At 42.3% G+C, this 20,064-nt stretch overlaps 1 protein-coding gene across 6 annotated transcripts in view; it reads left to right on the top strand.

Annotated features, from left to right (window-relative positions):
* Positions 1 to 20,064, top strand: part of ARHGAP12 (Rho GTPase activating protein 12) — a 181,067-nt gene that overhangs the window by 130,875 nt on the left and 30,128 nt on the right. For 4 of the 6 annotated variants that reach the window (XM_090047524.1, XM_090047523.1, XM_090047520.1 and 1 more), the window contains 5 exons: positions 1,552 to 1,650; positions 4,250 to 4,327; positions 5,258 to 5,392; positions 5,647 to 5,749; positions 6,189 to 7,795. In XM_090047524.1, coding sequence (XP_089903650.1) covers positions 1,552 to 1,650; positions 4,250 to 4,327; positions 5,258 to 5,392; positions 5,647 to 5,749; positions 6,189 to 6,363 — 590 coding nt within the window. In that variant the 3' untranslated portion in view covers positions 6,364 to 7,795. Of the gene's footprint in view, positions 1 to 1,551; positions 1,651 to 4,249; positions 4,328 to 5,257; positions 5,393 to 5,646; positions 5,750 to 6,188; positions 7,796 to 20,064 lie in introns of those variants that run through there. The other 2 variants (XM_090047522.1, XM_090047521.1) reach the window with 1 other exon arrangement.

Raw genomic sequence — 20,064 nt, 5'->3', positions numbered from 1 at the left:
CCAGCAACCCTGGAGGGTAGCTTGGAGGGGGCTATAGCCACCCCAAAATTCCTCGTAACCCCCCACATAGCCACCCCTCCCAGCAGCGCTGCCACTGCCTGCCCTGCACAGGTGGCAGCAGCTGAGCCCACCCCACTCCTGCCTGCAGCACAGCCCCCTCTTTATTCCCTACCAGGAAGAGGCTGCCTCTCAGGGCTGCTGGGACTGGTTGCCATGGAAACCCCAGCAGCGCTATTACAGCACAGCTGCTGCTGAGGTCTCCATGGAAACTGGCCCCAGCTACCCAGGGAGGGGCTGCTGGGAAATGGGAGTCCACTGCTGGCCGGTCCTGGCCTGGAGGCCAGACTTTGCCCACCCCTGCTACAGAGCATCAGTGGCAGATTATTCTGTCTTAACACAAAACGTGGCACAAGTGCAGACTCCAGCAAATTACTGAAAGATTTAAACTGACATGGCAAGATTCTTTATTAAACACTAGCTTGCATCTCATTGTCCATATAGCTTTTCATTCGGTTTTGCAGTAAGAACCTCACTACATCCTTATTTTTGTTACTAGAAGGCTTTAAGAAGAAGGTTCAAAACCACTTGTTACATAACCTTGTATATAGGCATCCAAACCAGGCCCCAAGCCTGTACCAGCATGTCTGTGCAGAGCCCAGTTTCGTGTCCCCAGGCAAACATCCATCCTTCTGCCGTGATCACACATCTCATCACATGCTTAGAGTACTTAAGTCACTTACAGATGAATATGGGGTTAAACGAGTATATAAGGTGAAAGGTCATTTTTAGTAGCTCTTTTAAGTACTATTAAAACTAGTGTCAGAAACTTTTAATTCAGTGTCTCCTGAAACTCCTCCTCTGCCTAAAAATGTAGGCCAAGGATGACAGTAATTTTTTTTTTTTTTTTTTTTTTTTTTTGCACAAACCTGTGTGGTCACTCTCGTCAGGAGCACAGGATACAACAGGACATGCAGAAATCCTTTAAGTTCTCTTCTTAAAATGACAGCTCCATGGTACTTATTATAGTTTACCTAAGGGTATGAGAAGTGATTTCTGTAGGTCAGGCAGTTAGATGCTGGAATGCTGAGTGCTATAACAAAAGAGAAGTGGTTAAATATCTCTATTTTTATCTATGTGTAAGTTTTATTCTAGTATCACGATAGTGCCAAAACACAGATAAAAACTACATGCAATATTTTTACTGCAATTCCCAGATATATGTGAGGTAGAACTGTGAATCGGGGGGTACACTAATTTTTTTATTTCAAATTCCTTGTGCGATCATCAGACAGACATGTTGGGCTGGATTTCAGAATTGGACTGCTCTTGTATTTGGGGATGGGTTTTCCATGGTTCAGCACCCAGCAGCTACTGCTGTTTTTAATGGTAGCTGTTGGATGCTTAGCAGTTTTCAAAGACCTGCCTAGTGTAACTCTTAACCCTCTGGGTAACCATTTCCATCAGCTTTTACTCTGAGAGACTTTGCATGAAAGTAGTTATATCGTTGAATCCCATTCCACTGTAAATTCGTCTTTTTTTATTTGTTTACAGATCAGGTGTTTGGCTCAAACCTCACCAGCTTGTGTCAGAGAGAAAATAGCACCGTGCCAAAGTTTGTGAAGCTGTGCATTGATCATGTTGAGGAACATGGTAGGGTGAATATATTTGTCTTTTCTTGCCCTCTGAGTTACCTAATTTTGAAAGGTTAAAGTTCTGTGGCTTTCACTTGATTCTTGTAAAGTCAATGGACTGCATACAGAGTTAGTAATCTCCTTTGGGGTGCAGATTGGAGATGGACAGAAAGGGGTCAGATCCCTATCGGAAAGTTGTAGTTGAGGCTTGGATCTTATTTGGGCATATATCAGGCAGTTCAGCAGCAGTGGGGATCCAGCAAGATAGGTGGCAAGTAAGAGGAACTGGGAGCATCTCTTATGATTTTGGACAGGAGGGGAGGAAGTGGGAAGTGGAGTGTCAGGACGTAACCAGGAAAACTGCTGTAGTAACAAAACACCATTTTCTTAAAACAAGACTATTTTTTTTCTGTGAGTTCATTTCAAGGAAACCTTACTTACAGCATCTGTGCTTTTAGGTGACATCAGATCAGTTGAGGTCCTTCAACCCATTGCACTGACAAAAGTTAAAAAATGGTTCACACAGCTAAAATGATCAACGTCTACAGCTTTTATAAATGTTGGAATATATTGAACATGCTCTCCTGCACTCCTGTAGGCAGTAATAAAAGTACAGATCCTCTTATGCAAATATTAAAGGATGTCTAAATTGAAAACCACCCTTACCATTCTAGGAAGTCTGCACAAGACTATAAAACCTTATAATATCATTTATTATATGTAAAAGTGTAGATGACTAGGGCTCCAAACTTACTTTTATTTCCTCATCTATAGAATCATAGAAAATTTAGGGTTGGAAGAGACCTCAGGAGGCCATCTAGTTCAACCCCCTGCTCAGAGCAGAACTATCCCCAGCTAGATTATCCCAGCCAAGGACCGAGTCCACAACCTCTCTGGGTAACCTGTTCCCTAGTTTTACTACCCTCCTAGTGAGAAAATTCTTCCTGATACATAACCTAAACTTCCCTTGCTGCCACTTGAGACTATTGCTCCTTGTTCTGTCATCTGCCACCACTGAGAACAGTCTAGATCCATTCTCTTTCGAACTCCCTTTCAGGTAGTCAAAGGCTACTATTGAATCGTCTCTCAGCCTTCTCTGGACTAAGCCCCACACACAGAAACCAGCTGCCTTTGCCACTCCCTGCTGTGTAGACCCGGGACTCTGTGGGGAAGCAGGGACCAGGGCTCCCCTCCACTTCCAGCGGAGTCCCAGAACCTGTATCGGAGAGCAGCGAAGGTAGCTGGCTCCAGCATGCAGGGCTTTCCCCAGTGCCATAGGAGTGCTGGGAGCTCCACGTGCACTGTGCGGAGCCCCCGTGATAAAATTGGCCTGGCAGGGCTGCAGTCATTGCCCCTGCGTGCAGTGCTGGCCGGAGCTGTGTGCTGCTTAGCACAGGCATAAGCACTCTGAGTGCTCCTGCATGATGGTTTCATAGCTTCGTAAATCGTAACGCTGGAAGGGACCTCGGAAGATCATAGAGTCCAGCCCCCTGCACCAAGCAGAAAAGGTAACTGCAGGTCAGGTGACCCCAGGTGGACATTGTGGGATACTAGATCAAAGGCCTTTTGGAAATCAAGGTATACAATGTCATTGTGCTCCCTCATGTCCTGATGGCGAGTTACGTGGTCATAGAAGGAGATGAGGTTGGTAAGGCAAGACCTGCCTGTGACAAAGCCATGCTAGCTGTCATTAAGAATCTTACTTTCTGTAAGCTTATCGCAGATAGACTCCTTGATGAACTTTTCTAGGATTTTCCCTAAGATGGAAGTTAGGCTGATTTGGCCTATAGTTAACTGGGTCCTCCTTCCTGCCCTTCTTGTGAATGGGCACAACATTGGCCCCCTTCCAGTCCTCGGGGACTTCTCCAGAGTGCCACGAGTTGTGGAAGAGTTTTGCTAGGGGTTCCTCAATGAGTTCAGCCAGCTCCTTCAGCCCCTTGGATGAAGATCATCTGGTCCTACTGACTTGTAAACATCTAATTTTTTTAATTGGTCATACACCAATTCTACAGCAATAGTAGGAAGGTGATTATTCCTACTGTGCTCCTGCTGTTAACACTGGGGGCTATGTATCAAGGGGGGAAGGGTGTGGGGGTTTCCTACACCATGCCACGATCCCTTATACTCACACCCTGGCCACTTGAGCTCCACACTCCCACTGCCCTCTTGGGCCCAGGCTCCACTCGTGGTTTTATTTATTCTAGAGAGAATACATGTGTCTTAAATTCTTCATGTATTACGCATTGCTTGCAATAACTAAATATTAGAGAGAGGATTTTCGAAAGTGCCTTACATAACTTTATCTCAGACGTACTAAGCTGGATACCTTGCTTCACTGGGCACAACAGGAAGCCACACACTTTTAGTATGTTAGATTTTAGAAATTATTTCAACTGCGTTTTGGAATGGCAGGACTGCTTGTCGGTAAATAATTCACCCCTACAAATCAACAACAAAGTAGCTAGTTTAAATCAGCTTTTATTGGCAAATGTATTTGCAGTCTACATTTATTGGGGGGGGGGGGTTCTGTCTGTTCTCTAAAGCAAGCAGCAGATTAATGTACCTGAATATCCATAAGAATTTTTAACCTATTAAAATGAATTTAAAATGTGTTTTAGGATTAGATGTTGATGGGCTATACCGAGTCAGTGGCAACCTTGCAGTGATACAGAAGCTAAGGTTTGCAGTTAATCATGGTAAGTTCCCTTCAACTTCATTAACAGTTTGAAAATCTCTGCAAGACTATTTGTCAAAACTCTTAGACCTTCAGATTGTCTAGGAATATACTTTTTTGGTTAATCTTTAAAAGAAGACTGCAGTCTTTCATTAAAAAAACAAACTGCTGTGCCCCCCTTCACCTCCCCTCCCAAAACGAAAACAAGTTTAAAATACTCTTAAATAGCTACTTCTGAGTTCTGCAAGGTACCAGGTACCCAAGCTCTACAAAGGTGCTATCTTTATTCTTTAACAAATAGCATGTCAGGGTTGCTCATAACTAGGGCTCTGTATAATATGCCACACAATTCTTAAAAGATCATGGCAATTTAAAAAGAATTTAATTCAAATAAAACATTTCCATACTCCATAGAAAGCAAGCAACTGTACTGAACTTACAATAGCATTTGATATTTTTCTGCCACTTACACCAACCATCAATGGGATTTTTTTCTGCACTCCTGAAAGGTCCATCAAAGGACTCTGTCCAGAGGAGATCGGAGTCAAACCGACTTTAAGCCAGTTGACCATCTTAAACCTGTACTGTTTTGAAGGTTGAAAAGGCCCTTTGCATAACCTAGATAGTCCTGTGGGTCTGTCTTTGTTACTGTAGCTGCTTCAGGGCTGACCTGTGAGCTGCATTGCCACATATTGCATCAGAACTTTGATAGGGGGTCATTGGATCAGCCTTACATGGGGGGTTCCACAGTGCCGATGCTGCAGCTCCTCTAACAGGTAGGTACAGAGCATGTAGAGCTACTGCTCCCATTCTCTTGCCCAGCAGAAAGGGGGCTGAAGCTGGGGTAAGAATGTTATCCTTGGTTTTAACTCCGAGTCCTGGAAATAAGAGTAGAGGTGTGTCCTGGGTTGGTTAAATTGCCTACAATTATATTCTTTACCTTGTCTTTCAGATGAGAAATTAGACTTGAATGACAGTAAATGGGAAGACATACATGTCATCACAGGAGCGCTAAAAATGTTTTTCAGAGAGCTGCCAGAACCACTCTTCACATATAATCACTTCAATGACTTTGTCAATGCAATTAGTAAGTCCAGAGACGCGTGCAGAATTTTCATACATCGTGCACAGTATACTTAATTATTCTCCTTTTCATCATTTCAAAAGGAGATATTATGAAATGCTGTCTTACTGAAGATCAATTACTAGTACTATATAATTTGGCCAGCAGATGGCAGTATGCTACCTAATATCAGCAGTACAGAATTGTGCCCTTCATTGAGTTTTTGATAGATTTTAAATGAAGTTGAATTATGGGTTGTAAACTTTTATCTTTTCCAGAACAAGAACCAAGACAACGTGTCCATGCTGTCAAAGATTTAATTAAGCAATTGCCAAAGCCAAACCAAGATACCATGCAGGTACTTTTCAAACACCTCAAGAGGTAAGTAACAGATGAAGGAGAAAGTCCTATTGCACAGCTGAACTTTCTTAAAAAATATAAATCCTGAGGGACCGATGTACTACTTTTTTCCTTTTGATGTTCATTGTGTTTTAATCAAAGTAGAACACCAGACTTTTGTTTATACAAGCTTCCAAAGACATGAACCCAAGTTCGGCAGTGAATAAACTGAAACACTGTCCATGGCTTTAGATTATAGGGATCTGAGGTTGGGATGCTGTCAAGAATATTGTTTCAAGTATAAGATTTTTCTAAGCAGAGGGAGTTACAGCAGTGGCTATATGGCAGCAGTGTTTTATAGATGCCAGAAGGAATAAATGTGTTGAAAAGCAAAAAAAAAAAAACTTATTGACAACAGTAAGTTCTAACACTAATTAATTAATTTATTTTTAAAGTGTATTTTCTTTTTTCCCCCCTTCAGAGTAGTGGAAAATGGGGAGAAGAACCGAATGACCTATCAAAGTATAGCAATAGTTTTTGGTCCAACTTTATTAAAGCCAGAAAAAGAGACTGGTAACATAGCGGTCCATACAGTGTACCAGAATCAGATTGTAGAATTAATTCTGCTGGAATTGAACTCCATCTTTGGACGCTGAAGTGTTCTCAGACTGCAAACTGGAAGTGATGGATTGGCAGCAGTGTCCCATCAGAAGTCAGATATCTCTGTATGTGATGTATTGTGTTTGTGGACCAAGCAGCATCTTGATTTTGCACTTTTGGGGGCGGGAAGGAAGAAACAGGAAGAGAGTTTGACCATTTTAACTGCTGTTTATGCAGGTTGTTAACATTAGGATTTCACTCGTTACAAAATTTCAGTAGTTTATACTCTGCGTTTTTTGTAACAAACTACACATCTAGTATAGGCATACACTGGATTTCTTGGTGAGAAAAACTTGATCTCAAACTGGATAATCTGGAACTGCTTTTTATTTTATTTTTTTTAAGTCCTCCAGTTGGTAGGGCAAGAAATCTATCAACTGGCCTTGAAAATTTGAGTGAAAAGAATTGCTTCCTAAGCTCTTTACTAAATCTGTTTGATCCTGTGTGGATCATTTCAGCTGGGTTTCTGCATGCAGTGGCTTTCTTAAATTAGTGCTAACAGTGGCCAGTTTGGTTTACAGTAATCCAAATCTAATCCTTCATTTGAGGCTTTTTTAAAAAATTATTATATTGCACATTATCCTTGGTGGAATTTTTTTTAGTGGTTTGATAAAGCAGCGCACTAGTATTTCAAACACTGAACTTTCAAGACTATCCAGAAGAGGATATTTGTTCTGTGGTGATCTAGAATTTTTATTTAATACACAAGTCCATTTTCAGGGTATTTCTTGGGTCACAGTTTGTGCTATATTGATTTGCAGCTAACAATCCTAAGTAAATACCGATCTTTTCTAATGCTATACTGAGTTTTCAGTATGATCCTGTGGTAGTGAACATTTTTCAATGTAAATACATGCTGAAGACTGAATGGCCTTTGGCTTATGTACATAAAATCAGTTGTATAGTCTCAAAGTACCTTCTAGTCACACATTTCTAATCATGAATAGAGTAGCTACAGGTAGCTTAATACTTCCAGTTTGGGTTTCTGCAGAGAAACAGACTGTTTGGGAAAGCTAACTGCGTGCACTTTTAGGTGTTAATTACATTTGCAGGCAAATAAATATAATGCAAATGGTACTGGAAAAATACTGTGTGTGTGCTTGCTAAATTGTTAATGCACTACAAGAGGAGCCTTTTAGATTATTTAATATGTACAGGATACATTAGAGAAATGTATAATGAATTCTAACATCTACAGATAGTGGAAACCCATGTTTTCATAGATAGATGTTTGATAGAAACAATGATGATGCTAAATTTGAGAATTCCTTTTTACATTAATGTAGATTAATTTGTAAAATTGGTTTTGGAAGATTTTGTTACAGGGAACATGGTCTGCTGAAGATTTTTTAAATGTATTTTTCTAGACTAACTGCTGTACCTGACACATTTGTTATGTCTAATCTGAATAAAGAAAGGCATTAGATATTTTGGGATTTGCTATTTCAGATTTAGACAACATTATATCCTGTTTCAATTTGCAAACATTTTGCCAAATATTCACTTACTGTCTGTTGAAAATAATACTTTTGCAGTCATTAAGATGTTTTTAGAAATGAAAGCTTAACTCAGAATAAATAATGGTTTCCCCCTTTCCCACCTCCTCTCTCAACAGTACTTGGACATTATGATAGAAGTTTTGGGAAGATTGGAGTAATTTATACAATTAAACTTTCAAATATCCTTACAATTTTTTGTGCTCTTTAGAACACCTGCCCGCAGAGAAGTAGAGAAATTATTCTATTTTACCTTTGATCTTTTTTCTGCAGCACTTAAAAAGAAAAGCTACGGATTCTGGCAGTGGGGGATAAACAGAAATGTAGACTTTTTTCCAGGAACACCTAACAAAATAATGAGTAGTTTCTCGACTTTAAACCAAACAGCAGTAGAGTTCCAGCGACAGAAAGCTAGCCTGCAAGTCTCTGTTAAGAAAAGAGAGAGAGAGAGACAGACAAACAATTTACCTTGTGGCTTTCTCACTCTTTTATTGTGGCAGTGGTGAAGTTTTGCGGTTTGCTGCACAGCAACTTGGTGAGAATTGTAATAACTACAAATCGGTGTTGCATTTTCAGCCTCCTATTCTGCTCTTACATGTTTGAACTGCAGTAGGAAATATAAATGCAGTTGAACGTGTTGTAGTAATTTATTCAAATCCCCATTTATTAGAATGTTAAAAAAAGAAAGAAAATCTTATTCAGCAGAAAAAAATAAGATTGCTAAACTACAGATCATTTTGTCTGTATATATATTGCTGTATTCAAAGAAGAGATTGCCTTTAAAAAAAAAATTAAATAGTATGGGGAACCGTAATATTTTCCACTGTATTCCCAGAGAATAAAGCATTTTGTTTTATCTGTTTTTGTCTTTGGCCAGTAAATGTTATGAAAGCTTAAACATCTTAATAGTCCATTTGAGAAGGAGTAAATATTTTCAAAACCTTCAGACAATGCAGAATAAGACTTTTATTTACCTGCTAGCAAGGAAGAATATCCCAGCTTGAATTTTTGTAAAACAGTATAATTAATTCATCTTTCTAGATGTAAAATATAGCAAATGATGTCTTCCATATCTACCATTAATTCTTTTTTTTAAAGTGTACTTTAAAACTTTGACATTAAAGAAGGTCATTTAAAAATCAAAAAAAGTTTGAAATTGAACGTACCTTGACTTACTACTATTTACATTAAGAAATCTTTGCTCAAAATAAGAAAAAGTATTAGGAAGATATGAATAATTGAAAATAATGATTTATAAATATGATTTTTATTCTTAGAACTGAAAACAAAATTATTAGCATACCAAAATTACCACTGAGGATAGCTAAGGTTATAGTATTTGTATATTGATGCCAGCTATTTTCATAACCCCAATATTTGTCCTGTTGGCAATAACTCTGCATCTGTGGAGATAGTAGATATAATATTACTGAAGTGACATTGCTTGTGCTTGATATTGAAGAAATTTTGCTGTAGCTAATATGAATCAACATAAAAAATTGGGCACAGGCATGAAGACTGCTAAATGAATGTATCAAGCCCTGTCAAGTTGATTTGAAAGTCATTTCACTGTTTGTTTTTTTGTTTTTTGAATGCATCTCGGACAGTGGTGAGGCTCTCCTTAACTTTCACTATCAGCTCCTAATAGCTTTCTTTCCTTTCTTTCTTTTTCATTTGTAATTGCATCCTCTCTTTATTATGACATGCAAATCCTTGACTCCTTACAGCCTTGAAGAGGTGAGGTAGTCCCCTATCGGAGTTCACTCTAACAACTAACTTAACTCTGTTTTAGAAGAGTTGTGTGGAATGCTACTTTTCCCTTTAAAGGAAGCTACTTTATTCAGAGACAAAGCAGTGAGATTATGGAATCAATTGGTAATTCATAAAAGCTATAAATGTAGGCTAGGCACAGTTAGACCGACTGTTCTGGAGAAGGGGGAGGTACAGAATGTCTAATGAGGCATTCTGTAACCACCAAAGAGAAGGGAGTTCCTCTGAAGAATCTTAATTAGTCTCCACAATTGCAAAGTTTTGTGAGCAAGCAGCTGCTGAGACTGTATTCTGCTGGATCAAGCCCTTGTCTTATGTGATTATGGAACTCAAATGAACATTTTTCTTCGTGGCATTCTCGTAAACAGAGCACTTGTAAAACAAGATAACACTGTGACAAAGGAACAGAAAGGCATTTAGAGGGAACCCTGAACTCCCTTGCTCCCCTTTTTTCCCCAGAGAAAGGAATGGCAGCTCTAACATGAAAGATTTTAGAATTTTACGAAACAGATGGATTTCACTGTTGAGAAAAATATATAGCACTGCCTAGAATTATTTCTGGTGGGGGAAAAAAATGTACTCATCAATTTATTCTCAACAGCCTCTGCTATCTGTAAATTAGCAATTTAATTCTCAACTGGGCTTTAATTTATGGCCACGATGTGACTAGTTATTGTGAAGACCTTGATAATGAGTAAATAAGTAAGACTGCTGCCCGGTTGCATCCTGCACTGCATTGTAGCTTGCCTGGAAAATAAATCTAGGGCCCTGGTTTTGGGGTGAGCAATATGAACTGCAGAATTCTGAAGGTGACTAAGGGGAGACTGGAGAAATCAGACACACAAGTTGGATAGTGGAGGAGAAATGACCCAAAGCAATTGGAGTAGTGCAGCTAGAAGCCCAAAATAGCCAACTAGAAAGAAATCGGAGAGTGGCAGTGGCCAGGGGCCAGAGACCTCAGAGAGCCAGATCTCATGCAGTTCTGTGCTCTGTGTCTGCCAGGCCCTATTCTGAATAAAATGTATAAAGCTCATGAAGACACACTTCTCTGTGAATTGACTGGGGGAAGGTTTCCTGAAGCTCTGAGAGGAAATTCTGTTCCCATTTCTCCTAGGATATAGACCCCTAGTTTAACAGGCAGCTTTCTGCAGTACTGATCTGTCTCCTGTTTACTCTTGTGTCGTGTCTGCAAGGCACACAGCTGAGCAGACTACAGACCAAGGGAAGGTTTGATAGTGCAACAAGGAAGGGGGTGGGGAAAGGAACTTGTGTTAACTTAGGCAGTTTCCCCATCCTGATGACTATTGCCACAGGCTTGAAGAGCACTCAATCCCACTTCTAATCTCCAGCATTTAAGGAAAATCCCACAGCTGACCTCTGATGGACAGCACAGCTTGTATTACCACTGAGCTAGATGCACAATAGGATTTAGATGCTGAGCTCCAACTCAAGCATACAAAGCCCAAATTGTGATCCTTAGCTGCAACCTAATCCTAGAGGTCCCCAAGATTTTGTTCATAAAATCTTTACCTTGGCACATAAGGATTTATACAGCATGAGAGAGCACCTTCCAGCAGTAGCTGAGCTAGCTCTGAATGTACCATTTCTGGACCCAGGACATATGGGCAGAGAAAGCACACCTGGTGTAGTAAATCCCACTTGAAGTTGTTCCATTTCTGCACAGAATGAGTGACTCACTGGAACAGATGGGGCAAGAGTGCTGGCGTAGATACTCCAGTCAGAGGCAAAGGGATTTGGGTTCCAATCCCAGCTTTGGTGAATCTACGTGAATGATGCCCCAGCCTCCTGCTGCTCCACAGCCCCACTTAGGGCACCTACAAGAACTATGAATACTGAGTGATTTGGCAGTAGCTTTTAATGACTGCTCTGCCTTTCTTCTACAGTACTTCAGAAGTGAAGTGAAAACTCAGGTTTATTATTACAGCTAACAGGCAACTGTCTGCTGTTCTTGCAAAGCTAAAAACCTTGAAATGTTGCACTAGGTTTAAAAATGAACCTGTTACTCATGCACCATAGACTTAAGCTATCATGGAGCAATGCCTTCAGAGAAAAACATGCCATGTCTTACCCTCTTATTACTCAGCGTCCTAAAAGGCTGAATTAATGTAACCCTTAAAATGAGTCTCATTCTACTTCTCACTCCTCCTTTAACTCTTGGAATCCCACTGGGGCTGTCTACACACAAGGAGAAAGTTTACAACAGGAGTTTGGGATCCATCTAAAAGCAGGAAGAGCAAGACTGGGACCACACTTCAAACACTCTGCTAGTTAATAGTGGAGCTTACCATGTTCACTTGAAGATCAGAGACTTACTGTGGGTACTACCCTTATAGAAAATATACCTCTACATCTGGGAGTATGATTTTAGGTCTGCCATTGTATTCTTCCATTTTTGTGAGAGACCATTTTGTGTTAAAGTTAATTTAATTCTTTTTCATAGTTTCATAGTTGGTAGAGTTGGAAGGGACCAGAGCAGATCATCTAGTCTCACCGCCTGCCATGAGCAGAAAAGGATGCTGGGGTCGAAAGACCCCAGCCAGGCAGCTGTCTAGCCTCCTTTTGAAGACCCCCAGGGTAGGGGTGTGCACCACTTCCCTTGAAGGTTGGTTCCAGGTCCTAGCTGCCCTGACAGTGAAGTAGTGCCTCCTGATATCCAGCCTAAATCTACTCTCAGTCAACTATGGCCAGTAGTGCTCAGGGGAACAGGGACTCTCCCATTGCCTGCTGGTTCCCCTTGGCAAGTTTATAGGTGGCCACCAGATCTCCTCTCGGCCTTCTTTTGTGGAGGCTGAACAGGTTCAGGTCCCATAGCCTCTCCTCCTAGGGCCTGCCCTGCTGCCCCCTGATGATGGGGGTGGCCCCCCTCTGGACCCTCTCAATGTTGTCCACATCCCTCCTGAAGTGCGGTGCCCAGAACTGGACACAGTACTCCAACTACAGCCTGACCAGTGTCACATAGAGGGGGAGGATCACCTCCTTGGACCTGTTCGTGATGCATCTGTGGATGCATGACAAGGTGCAGTTAGCCTTCCTGACTGCGTTTCCATGTTGCCGGCCCGTGTTCATCTTGGAATCAGTAGCGACTCCAGGATCCTTTTCTGCCTCTGCTGATGAGAAGGGAGTTCCCCAACCTGTAGGTATGCTGCTGGTTCTTCCTCCCCAGGTGCAGCACCTTGCACTTGTCCATATTGAAACCCATCCTATTCTCATCCGCCCACCTCTGTAACCTGTCCAGATCTAGTTGTAGCCTGTCCCACCCTTCTAGCGTGCCCACTTCTCCCCACATCTTAGTGTCATCTGCGAACTTGAACAAGGTGCTTTACAACCCCTTGTCCAAATCATCGATGAAGATATTGAAGGGTGGAGGCCCAAGGACTGAGCCCTGAGGGACCCCACTGTCCACATCTCTCCAGGAGGAAAATGACCGGTCCACCACTCTCTGGTTGTGGCCCTCCAGCCAATTGGTGACCCATCTGATTGTGTAGGTGTCGACACCACAGACGCCTAATTTTTTTAATGAGGATGGGGTGAGAGACGGTGTTGAAGGCATTCCTAAAGTCCAGGAAGACTATGTCCACCGCAACACCTGCATCCAAGGCTTTTGTGACCTGGTCATAGAAGGCCACCAGCTTGACAGTACCTGCCTCTAATGAACCCATGTCAGTTGCCCCTAAGCATAAACTCCCCTGGTGGCCCCTCGCAGATGTGCTCCTGGATAATTTTCCAAAGAGCTTCCCCAGGACCAAGTTAAGACTAATGGGCCTATAGGTTCCTGGGTCCCCTTTCCTCCCTTTTTTGAAAATGGGGACCACACTGGCCCTTTTCCAGTCTTCTGGCACCTGGCCAGAACACCATGAGTGTTTGTAAAGCTGTGCCAGAGGTCCCACAATGACTTCTGCCAGTTTCCTAAGCACTCTGGGGTGGAGATTGTCGGGACCTGCTGATTTGACCATGTCTAGTCCCTCCAGAAGTTCCCTGACTGGGTCCTCACTGACCCTGGGTCTGCCCCCCGCCCCCCCCCCCAATCTTGTTTGCTCTTACAGTAGCACCCCACAGCACACCTGCAGTATGTCCCAGTGTTACAGGCTGTACAAACAGTACAAAGATTCCCATCTTGAAAAGCTAGTTTAGGATACCATCTGCAGGCCCAATTCCAAGATTAGGATCCCAGATAATGCAATGGCCTAAAGAGGTCACCTTCAGGTGGTGACAGACCAAGGGTGCAGAGAAAGGAAGGTGTTTAGCTTGTCACCTCAGTTTGAAAAGTGTAAGAAATGGAATTTGTGGGGTCTGTATAAATGGATAAAACAGCACTTAGGATGCTCAATCCATGTCAATAAATTCTTTAGCAAAGGTTTTATAGCACAACACAGTTTGCTTTATAGGTCTAACCTGCTGTAACTTTTAGTCACATTGGAAGAAAATACTTCCTCCTTTTTTTTTAAGTTAAGTTGAAATATTTTTAACAAATGCAGGAGTAAAAATAGTTTTTGACTTCCTGTCTTGCAGGCAGGTAATGGAAGATAAATGTTAAACATCAATGCTATATCCATCTCCTGACTGATCTAATTTGTCTAGTTCATAATGCACTGTGGCCAGACTGATGAAATCAAGCTGTTAATGGTGAATTACCTGTCAGACTGATTTGCCTGCAGTCTTCATTATCTTTAGCCAGATTACAACTGCAAGGGGGGGGGGTTATGTGTGTTTGAAACTTTACTGAAATGTACACAGTTTAAATGATTTCACATGAAATGCTAGCGTGGGCAGAGAGACGTACTTGTTTTCAGCCATTGGTCTCAGTTAAATATTTTTCAATTCCAAATAAAATGCATTTTCACATCAGCTGAAACCAGGCCCTGCTTTATTCTCAGGAACCTGGCTTAGCTGGTTTGGGCATTTCAAGTGGGCCTTCACCACATACGCCTGAGAAATGCTGAACTACTCGCTTTCCTGGGGTCCTGGGATCTGTATGTAGGGAAAGGCTGATGAGCAACTATTACTTGCGTCTGCTGTGGCGGGAAGGCTGGGACAAACAATTGACTTTACAACATTCTTTTGTGAAGAGAAACTCAGGGATGTTTGTGTAATAGGCAAAGCGTCTCCTCTGTTTATGCATTAATGTTCCCCACTCATAAGAATGCAGCTACCTTTCCAGACATCGTGTAAGTTCGCCTAATAAATCCAGGAGTGCAGTTTGTCTCAACTCCTTAACTGAGCTATTGTTAGCCAATGATCTTACATTCACTCTCATCGTACCCTGAGTTCAGAATTCCCCCTCTGTAGCTTTAAAAATAACACTAATCTGTTCTTTCCCCTCTTTGGTAAGCACTGACTTTTCTCCATCCACCCCCGTTTTATTTCAGCTGCACTGAAAGTCCATATGACTTGGGATTGTTCGCTTCCTTATTTGTACAAGATCACTGAGACTGTCAGCTGGAATGTACTCTCCTCTGCAAAGAATGCTGGTTTGCTCCTTTGCCTGAACAGAGAACATGACACGTTCAAGTCCATCCTATAACACTAACGCCCACTTTTTAATAATGAGACTGTACCATGTGTAGTACTTAACAGACAAAAATAATTGAGGGTATAGGAGACTAGAACCACCATGTCCTCTGACTGATAACTGTTAAGGAAAATGTAGTAGTCCCTTCTTTCATCACATGCCCTTAGTACAGAAGTGGATTTAACAGTTTGTCCACAAGCTATTTCTGAAGTGATATTAAGGCAAGGCAATATAATTCTATGCAACCTTTTAAGCATCATTTGAAAGTAGGCTGATCCAAAACTATCAAAGCATGGTACCATCTGCACACTAAACTTAGCAACTACAACAGCCGAAAAGTATTACTAATCCTGTCCCATTTGCTAGCTGTCTAAACTTCTTTATACCAAGGCAACTTTTTGCCTATGTGCTCTGTTCTTTTGGTGTCACACTTGCAAGGTAGGAACCAAATGTCTATTGTATCCATGTAGCCAGTGGATTTGTAATTCCCCCATATGTACCAGTTTTTCTGAAGTGAGAGTAAAAGCAGTGGGTAGTGAACAGTGGACGGTATTGTTCGCTCTGAAAAACAATCCAAATGAACTCTTGCAGTGGTTGCTGGGTGTGCTCTTGGCTTCTTTTGTATCTGTAAAATACTAGTCTTCCCATAAAGCGCACATAGCATGATTCAGTGCAATGCCAGTGTTTTACTAGCATTATGCTGCAGATGTCATACTAGGGGTATCCCTGTTCTCGTACAATACTATTGCTGTAGGTCTAGGTGAGGTGGGGTCTACTGATTTTTCCTTCCTGCTTTCTCTGTAACACTAGACGATACTCTCAGGCCCGTAGAATGCTGCATGTCATACAGGATGATCATACGGTCCTCTCTAGCTCTAATACATGAATGAGTTCAGCATTTGCCTTGTGTAAGCATCTGCCTTTCCTTTTCCTTCCTGGTCATTCACATGACCAGCTGAAAGTGGGTTTCTTGGTAAGGGCTTTGCGTTCCTTTCCTAAAGGCGTGATGTACAGCTGAGTAAACCTGTCTCTGCCCACTGCATAGCCTTGGTTCTAGCACCATGTAGCTATTTGGTGTGGCAAGGGAAGTGACCATCTAGGATAATAATTATCTCCAGATTACTCACTATGGGCATGTTCCAATGAGTGCACATGGGCAGGAGCACACATTTCCTGTGGGACAAATAACTACTGCTATTTGTAGGTGAGGCTGGCGCCAACATCTGTGCTGGGCCCAGTAGCCTTACCTGACATCTTGGGGGCCTCCCAAGGCCGCAGCAGCATCTGGCCCATTGGAGCCTGGCTGGCAGCCAGTATATGGTTCTGGCCGACCAGCCAACCAGGCTCCCTTTGTGGTAGCGTACACTGCTGCTGCATGCACTGCACCACTTTGATCAGCAATGGTTTCTTTAAAATCTGGGATCATTTTTCAGCGGCAGATTTTATTTTATTTTTTTGACGCCAGTTGCACAAGCACTGCGTGTGGTTTGCAGTGCCTCAAAATGCTTTGAAGCTCCACAAACCACACGTGCACTCATCAGGACATTGAGATCCCAGAGGAAATGTTCCCAGGGGAAATAAGCTTGCTTTTCAACTATCGCAGCCTAAAATAAATGTGCATGTTTTAGAAATTATAAAAAGTGCTGTAGGGAGAGTTGCTTACTCAGATCTAATATAATCCCTGAAGCAAAGCACTGCCACTCCAAGGAAATAAAATCAAGACTCCATCCTTCACAAGAAAGCAGGGTCCGTGTTTAACGAGGCGAGATCGTCTTGGAGTCTTAGGGGAATGTTCTGTGGGGTAACCTGGCAGTTCCACTCCACTGGTTGGTTACAACCTCATTTGTGCACCAGTGTAGATGGGATTTTGTACAAGATTACACAAAGCAGATGAACATTTCAGACTAGTACGAGTGTTTATTAAAAAATAAATTTCAACCTAGCAGGAAATAAAAGATTATGCTGCTGAAGTTTAAACAAGAAAGCTTATTTGTCTTGAAAGACAGTACCTTGATTAAGATCATATCATAATGTTGTCAACTTCTAGAAATGCAGGGCTACATGTAATGCATATTTTGGTAGAGTAGAATGCTGATAGGCCCACACAAGAGCTACACTGAAGATTAATAAACCATGAGATTCAGCAGTTATACAGCCATAGCTGATTTATAGTGACAACATCACAACTCTAGCCTTCTACAGCCTTGCTTACCTGTGCGCTCTCCCCTTACACAGAAGAAAGTACAGTTACTGCAGTATTTAGTGAGAGCAGTGTTAGACTGAAATCAGCCTGAAGGCAGGGCAGAATGCACCTTGGACACTAACTAGGTCAGAGAGGTAAGAGCTTTCATAGGCAACATCATACTTTGCTACATGCCATGTAGTATGCCTTTAAGCTCATGCCTCTAAACTAGTCAGTCTGCAGAAGTGTCATCCTGCTCTTTCTCCTCTAGGATGTGATGATGTCTACTGCTTGCTTTCCTTCTTTAAGGAATTCCTGTACCAGATAAATTAAAAATACAATCCAGTTTGAGCACCAACAGCAAAGCAACCTGACTGCTCAAGAGCTGCAAACTATGACACCAATTTTGCACCAACAGTGTTCTCACTGGCTTACAAGGAAACAATTCTCGTGCCTTACACCACTGCAATACTACCGTTTATCTATCAAAACCAAACACCTTTACCACCCGTAGAAACCACTGTGCTGCTGGGGCAGGGTGCTAGGCTTGTGTGGGCCATCTCAGTAGGAGCACACAATGACCTGCTGTCTCCTGTTCCTGCTCCAAGTTCCAAGTGAGCACCGAGATGAAGGTGTCCCCCCATACTGCTCAGGGTGTTGGCCCTTCCCGACTAGGTCATGAATAACAGCAAACTCACAGGTCTCTGCTGTTGGCACTATGTACCAGGCACCAGTGACATCCTCCAAAGCTGGACTGTTTGCTTGCTTTCTCCCTTGTTATCTCCTGCCTGGGGCAGGTACTGTGCAGTAAGCAGTCTGTACCCTAGCTCCTGCGTGCTAAAACTCCTAGGCAAAACAAGTGTGTGCTACTCTTTCACTCCATGTCCATGGTCCAGTCAGTAAAGCACTATTGGCTCCATTTTCCCAGGCAGGTAAAAGCTCACGAGTGAGCAAGCACTGAATCACGGTGTCAAATTTAAACCCAGCCCCTTTGCCCTTTGTGGGTGGGCTGACAGGATGGCCCAAGCACATACAGCTTTCCCTCGCTTTATGCTGTACATATGTTCCTGGAAAATGGTGCATAACTCAAATTTGCGTAAAGGGAACCCATTTTACAATGTAATAAATAGGGATATGTTCCAAGACCTCGACTGTACTGATCCCTAGACCCATTTCTACCACTTTTACAAGACAATTTTGGTACTTGCCAACAGTGGACAGTACACACAAGCGTGGGGCACTATTATAATGGGGATGGCAACTACAGAAACATGTCACAGACAACAAACAAGGAGCACAGATCCACACAGAAGACTCTGTTTTGGTATGTGGCCCTCTCACAATGCACCACATAAAGCAGCTGACTGTGGACTTCCACCACACCAATTGCATAAGAGTGAATTTACCTTACCTATAACAAATTTTTAGTATAAAAAGGGTCATTGTATAAGAGTGAATTTGCACATACAGGTTTCCCTTGCTCTGTATGGATTCTGTATATCAATAGCCTTGAGCTCCCTCCCTCCTCCCCGCCTAGCTTGCACTCTTTCCAGGGAATCACTCTTGCCTCTAACTTCTACCCAATTGTTCTCATTCACGCTCTTATTTCCCCTCCCCCCATACACACTCCTTGCAGTCAAAGCCGCTGGGTTCTGCCTTTCCTCCTTGCTCATCGCTGCCAACAATCAGACAGAGTAGGCACCATTTGGTCTAAGCAGCATTCCTCTCTGAGTGCAGTGAGACTCCATATTAGAGCACCACTGGATGAGGAGGGCTGTGTGCACGCAGTTGTACCCTTGCAAGGGAACCCTGTTCCTGACTAACTTGCTTGATAGCCTCAAATATATGTTGAACAGGGCAGGTCTATGAATCAAACTTAATGCAATGAGGCAAGCTTATCCTGCAAAAGAAAAGACAGCCCTGTCCATATCCTAGTAGTTCTACAAGCAAATCAAACACCTGATGAACAACAGTATAAAGGCAGCTGACACCCCCGATACTAGCAGCATGGATACCTGAGCCTTTAAAGAGACGCTGGAAGAAGGGCATGTGTCAGTACTAATTCAAATAAGATTGTCAGAGCACCTTTCTGCTGTTTCAATTGGCTAGGGAGACAGCAATTGGTCAGGCTTTCAAAGAACTCATCAGTTTGGAGGGTAAGGTCCCCCATCAGCACAATCTGACAACAGCCAAACTTAGTGTTTTGAATTATGATCAAGGCTTTCACTTATTTTCATTTCTTTAGTGGGGCGGCATCACTCTAGGTAAGCAAAGGTATTAAAATTGTCTGTCAAGGGTGCAACTAAGTTGGCAGGTCTCAACTTTTTTAGACTCAAGGCACCACTTGCAAAGTGTTAGCTCTTAGTTTTCATTCAATTTTGACTACTGAAAACTAGCAGAACAACTCTTCTGTTGCAAAGAGCTCAGAAAAAAAATCACAACAGGGCAGAATGCTTGAAATGCTGTGAATTCCTATTTGATATCTCCAAGGCCTGTGCCACACATTATGCTTAAAATGTGATTAACCAGTTATTCGTGCCTTAAGTTGTGACCTCACCACACATTCCATGAATTAATGGCATGATAGAACATGGAATAAGCCACAAAATTATCATATGCCACTAACTGAATGTGTGGCCAGGTGCACCCCTGCTTCTGGGACCACCATCACCAGGCTGCAAGAGCTTGCTTCTTGCTGGTGCAGCAGGAGTCTAGGAGC

This window comes from Crocodylus siamensis, chromosome 5 (genome assembly GCF_052110815.1).
Source record: "Crocodylus siamensis isolate JL-2025a chromosome 5, ASM5211081v1, whole genome shotgun sequence".
NCBI classification, from domain to species: domain Eukaryota; kingdom Metazoa; phylum Chordata; order Crocodylia; family Crocodylidae; genus Crocodylus; species Crocodylus siamensis.
This window is presented reverse-complemented; position numbering and strand designations above follow the sequence as displayed.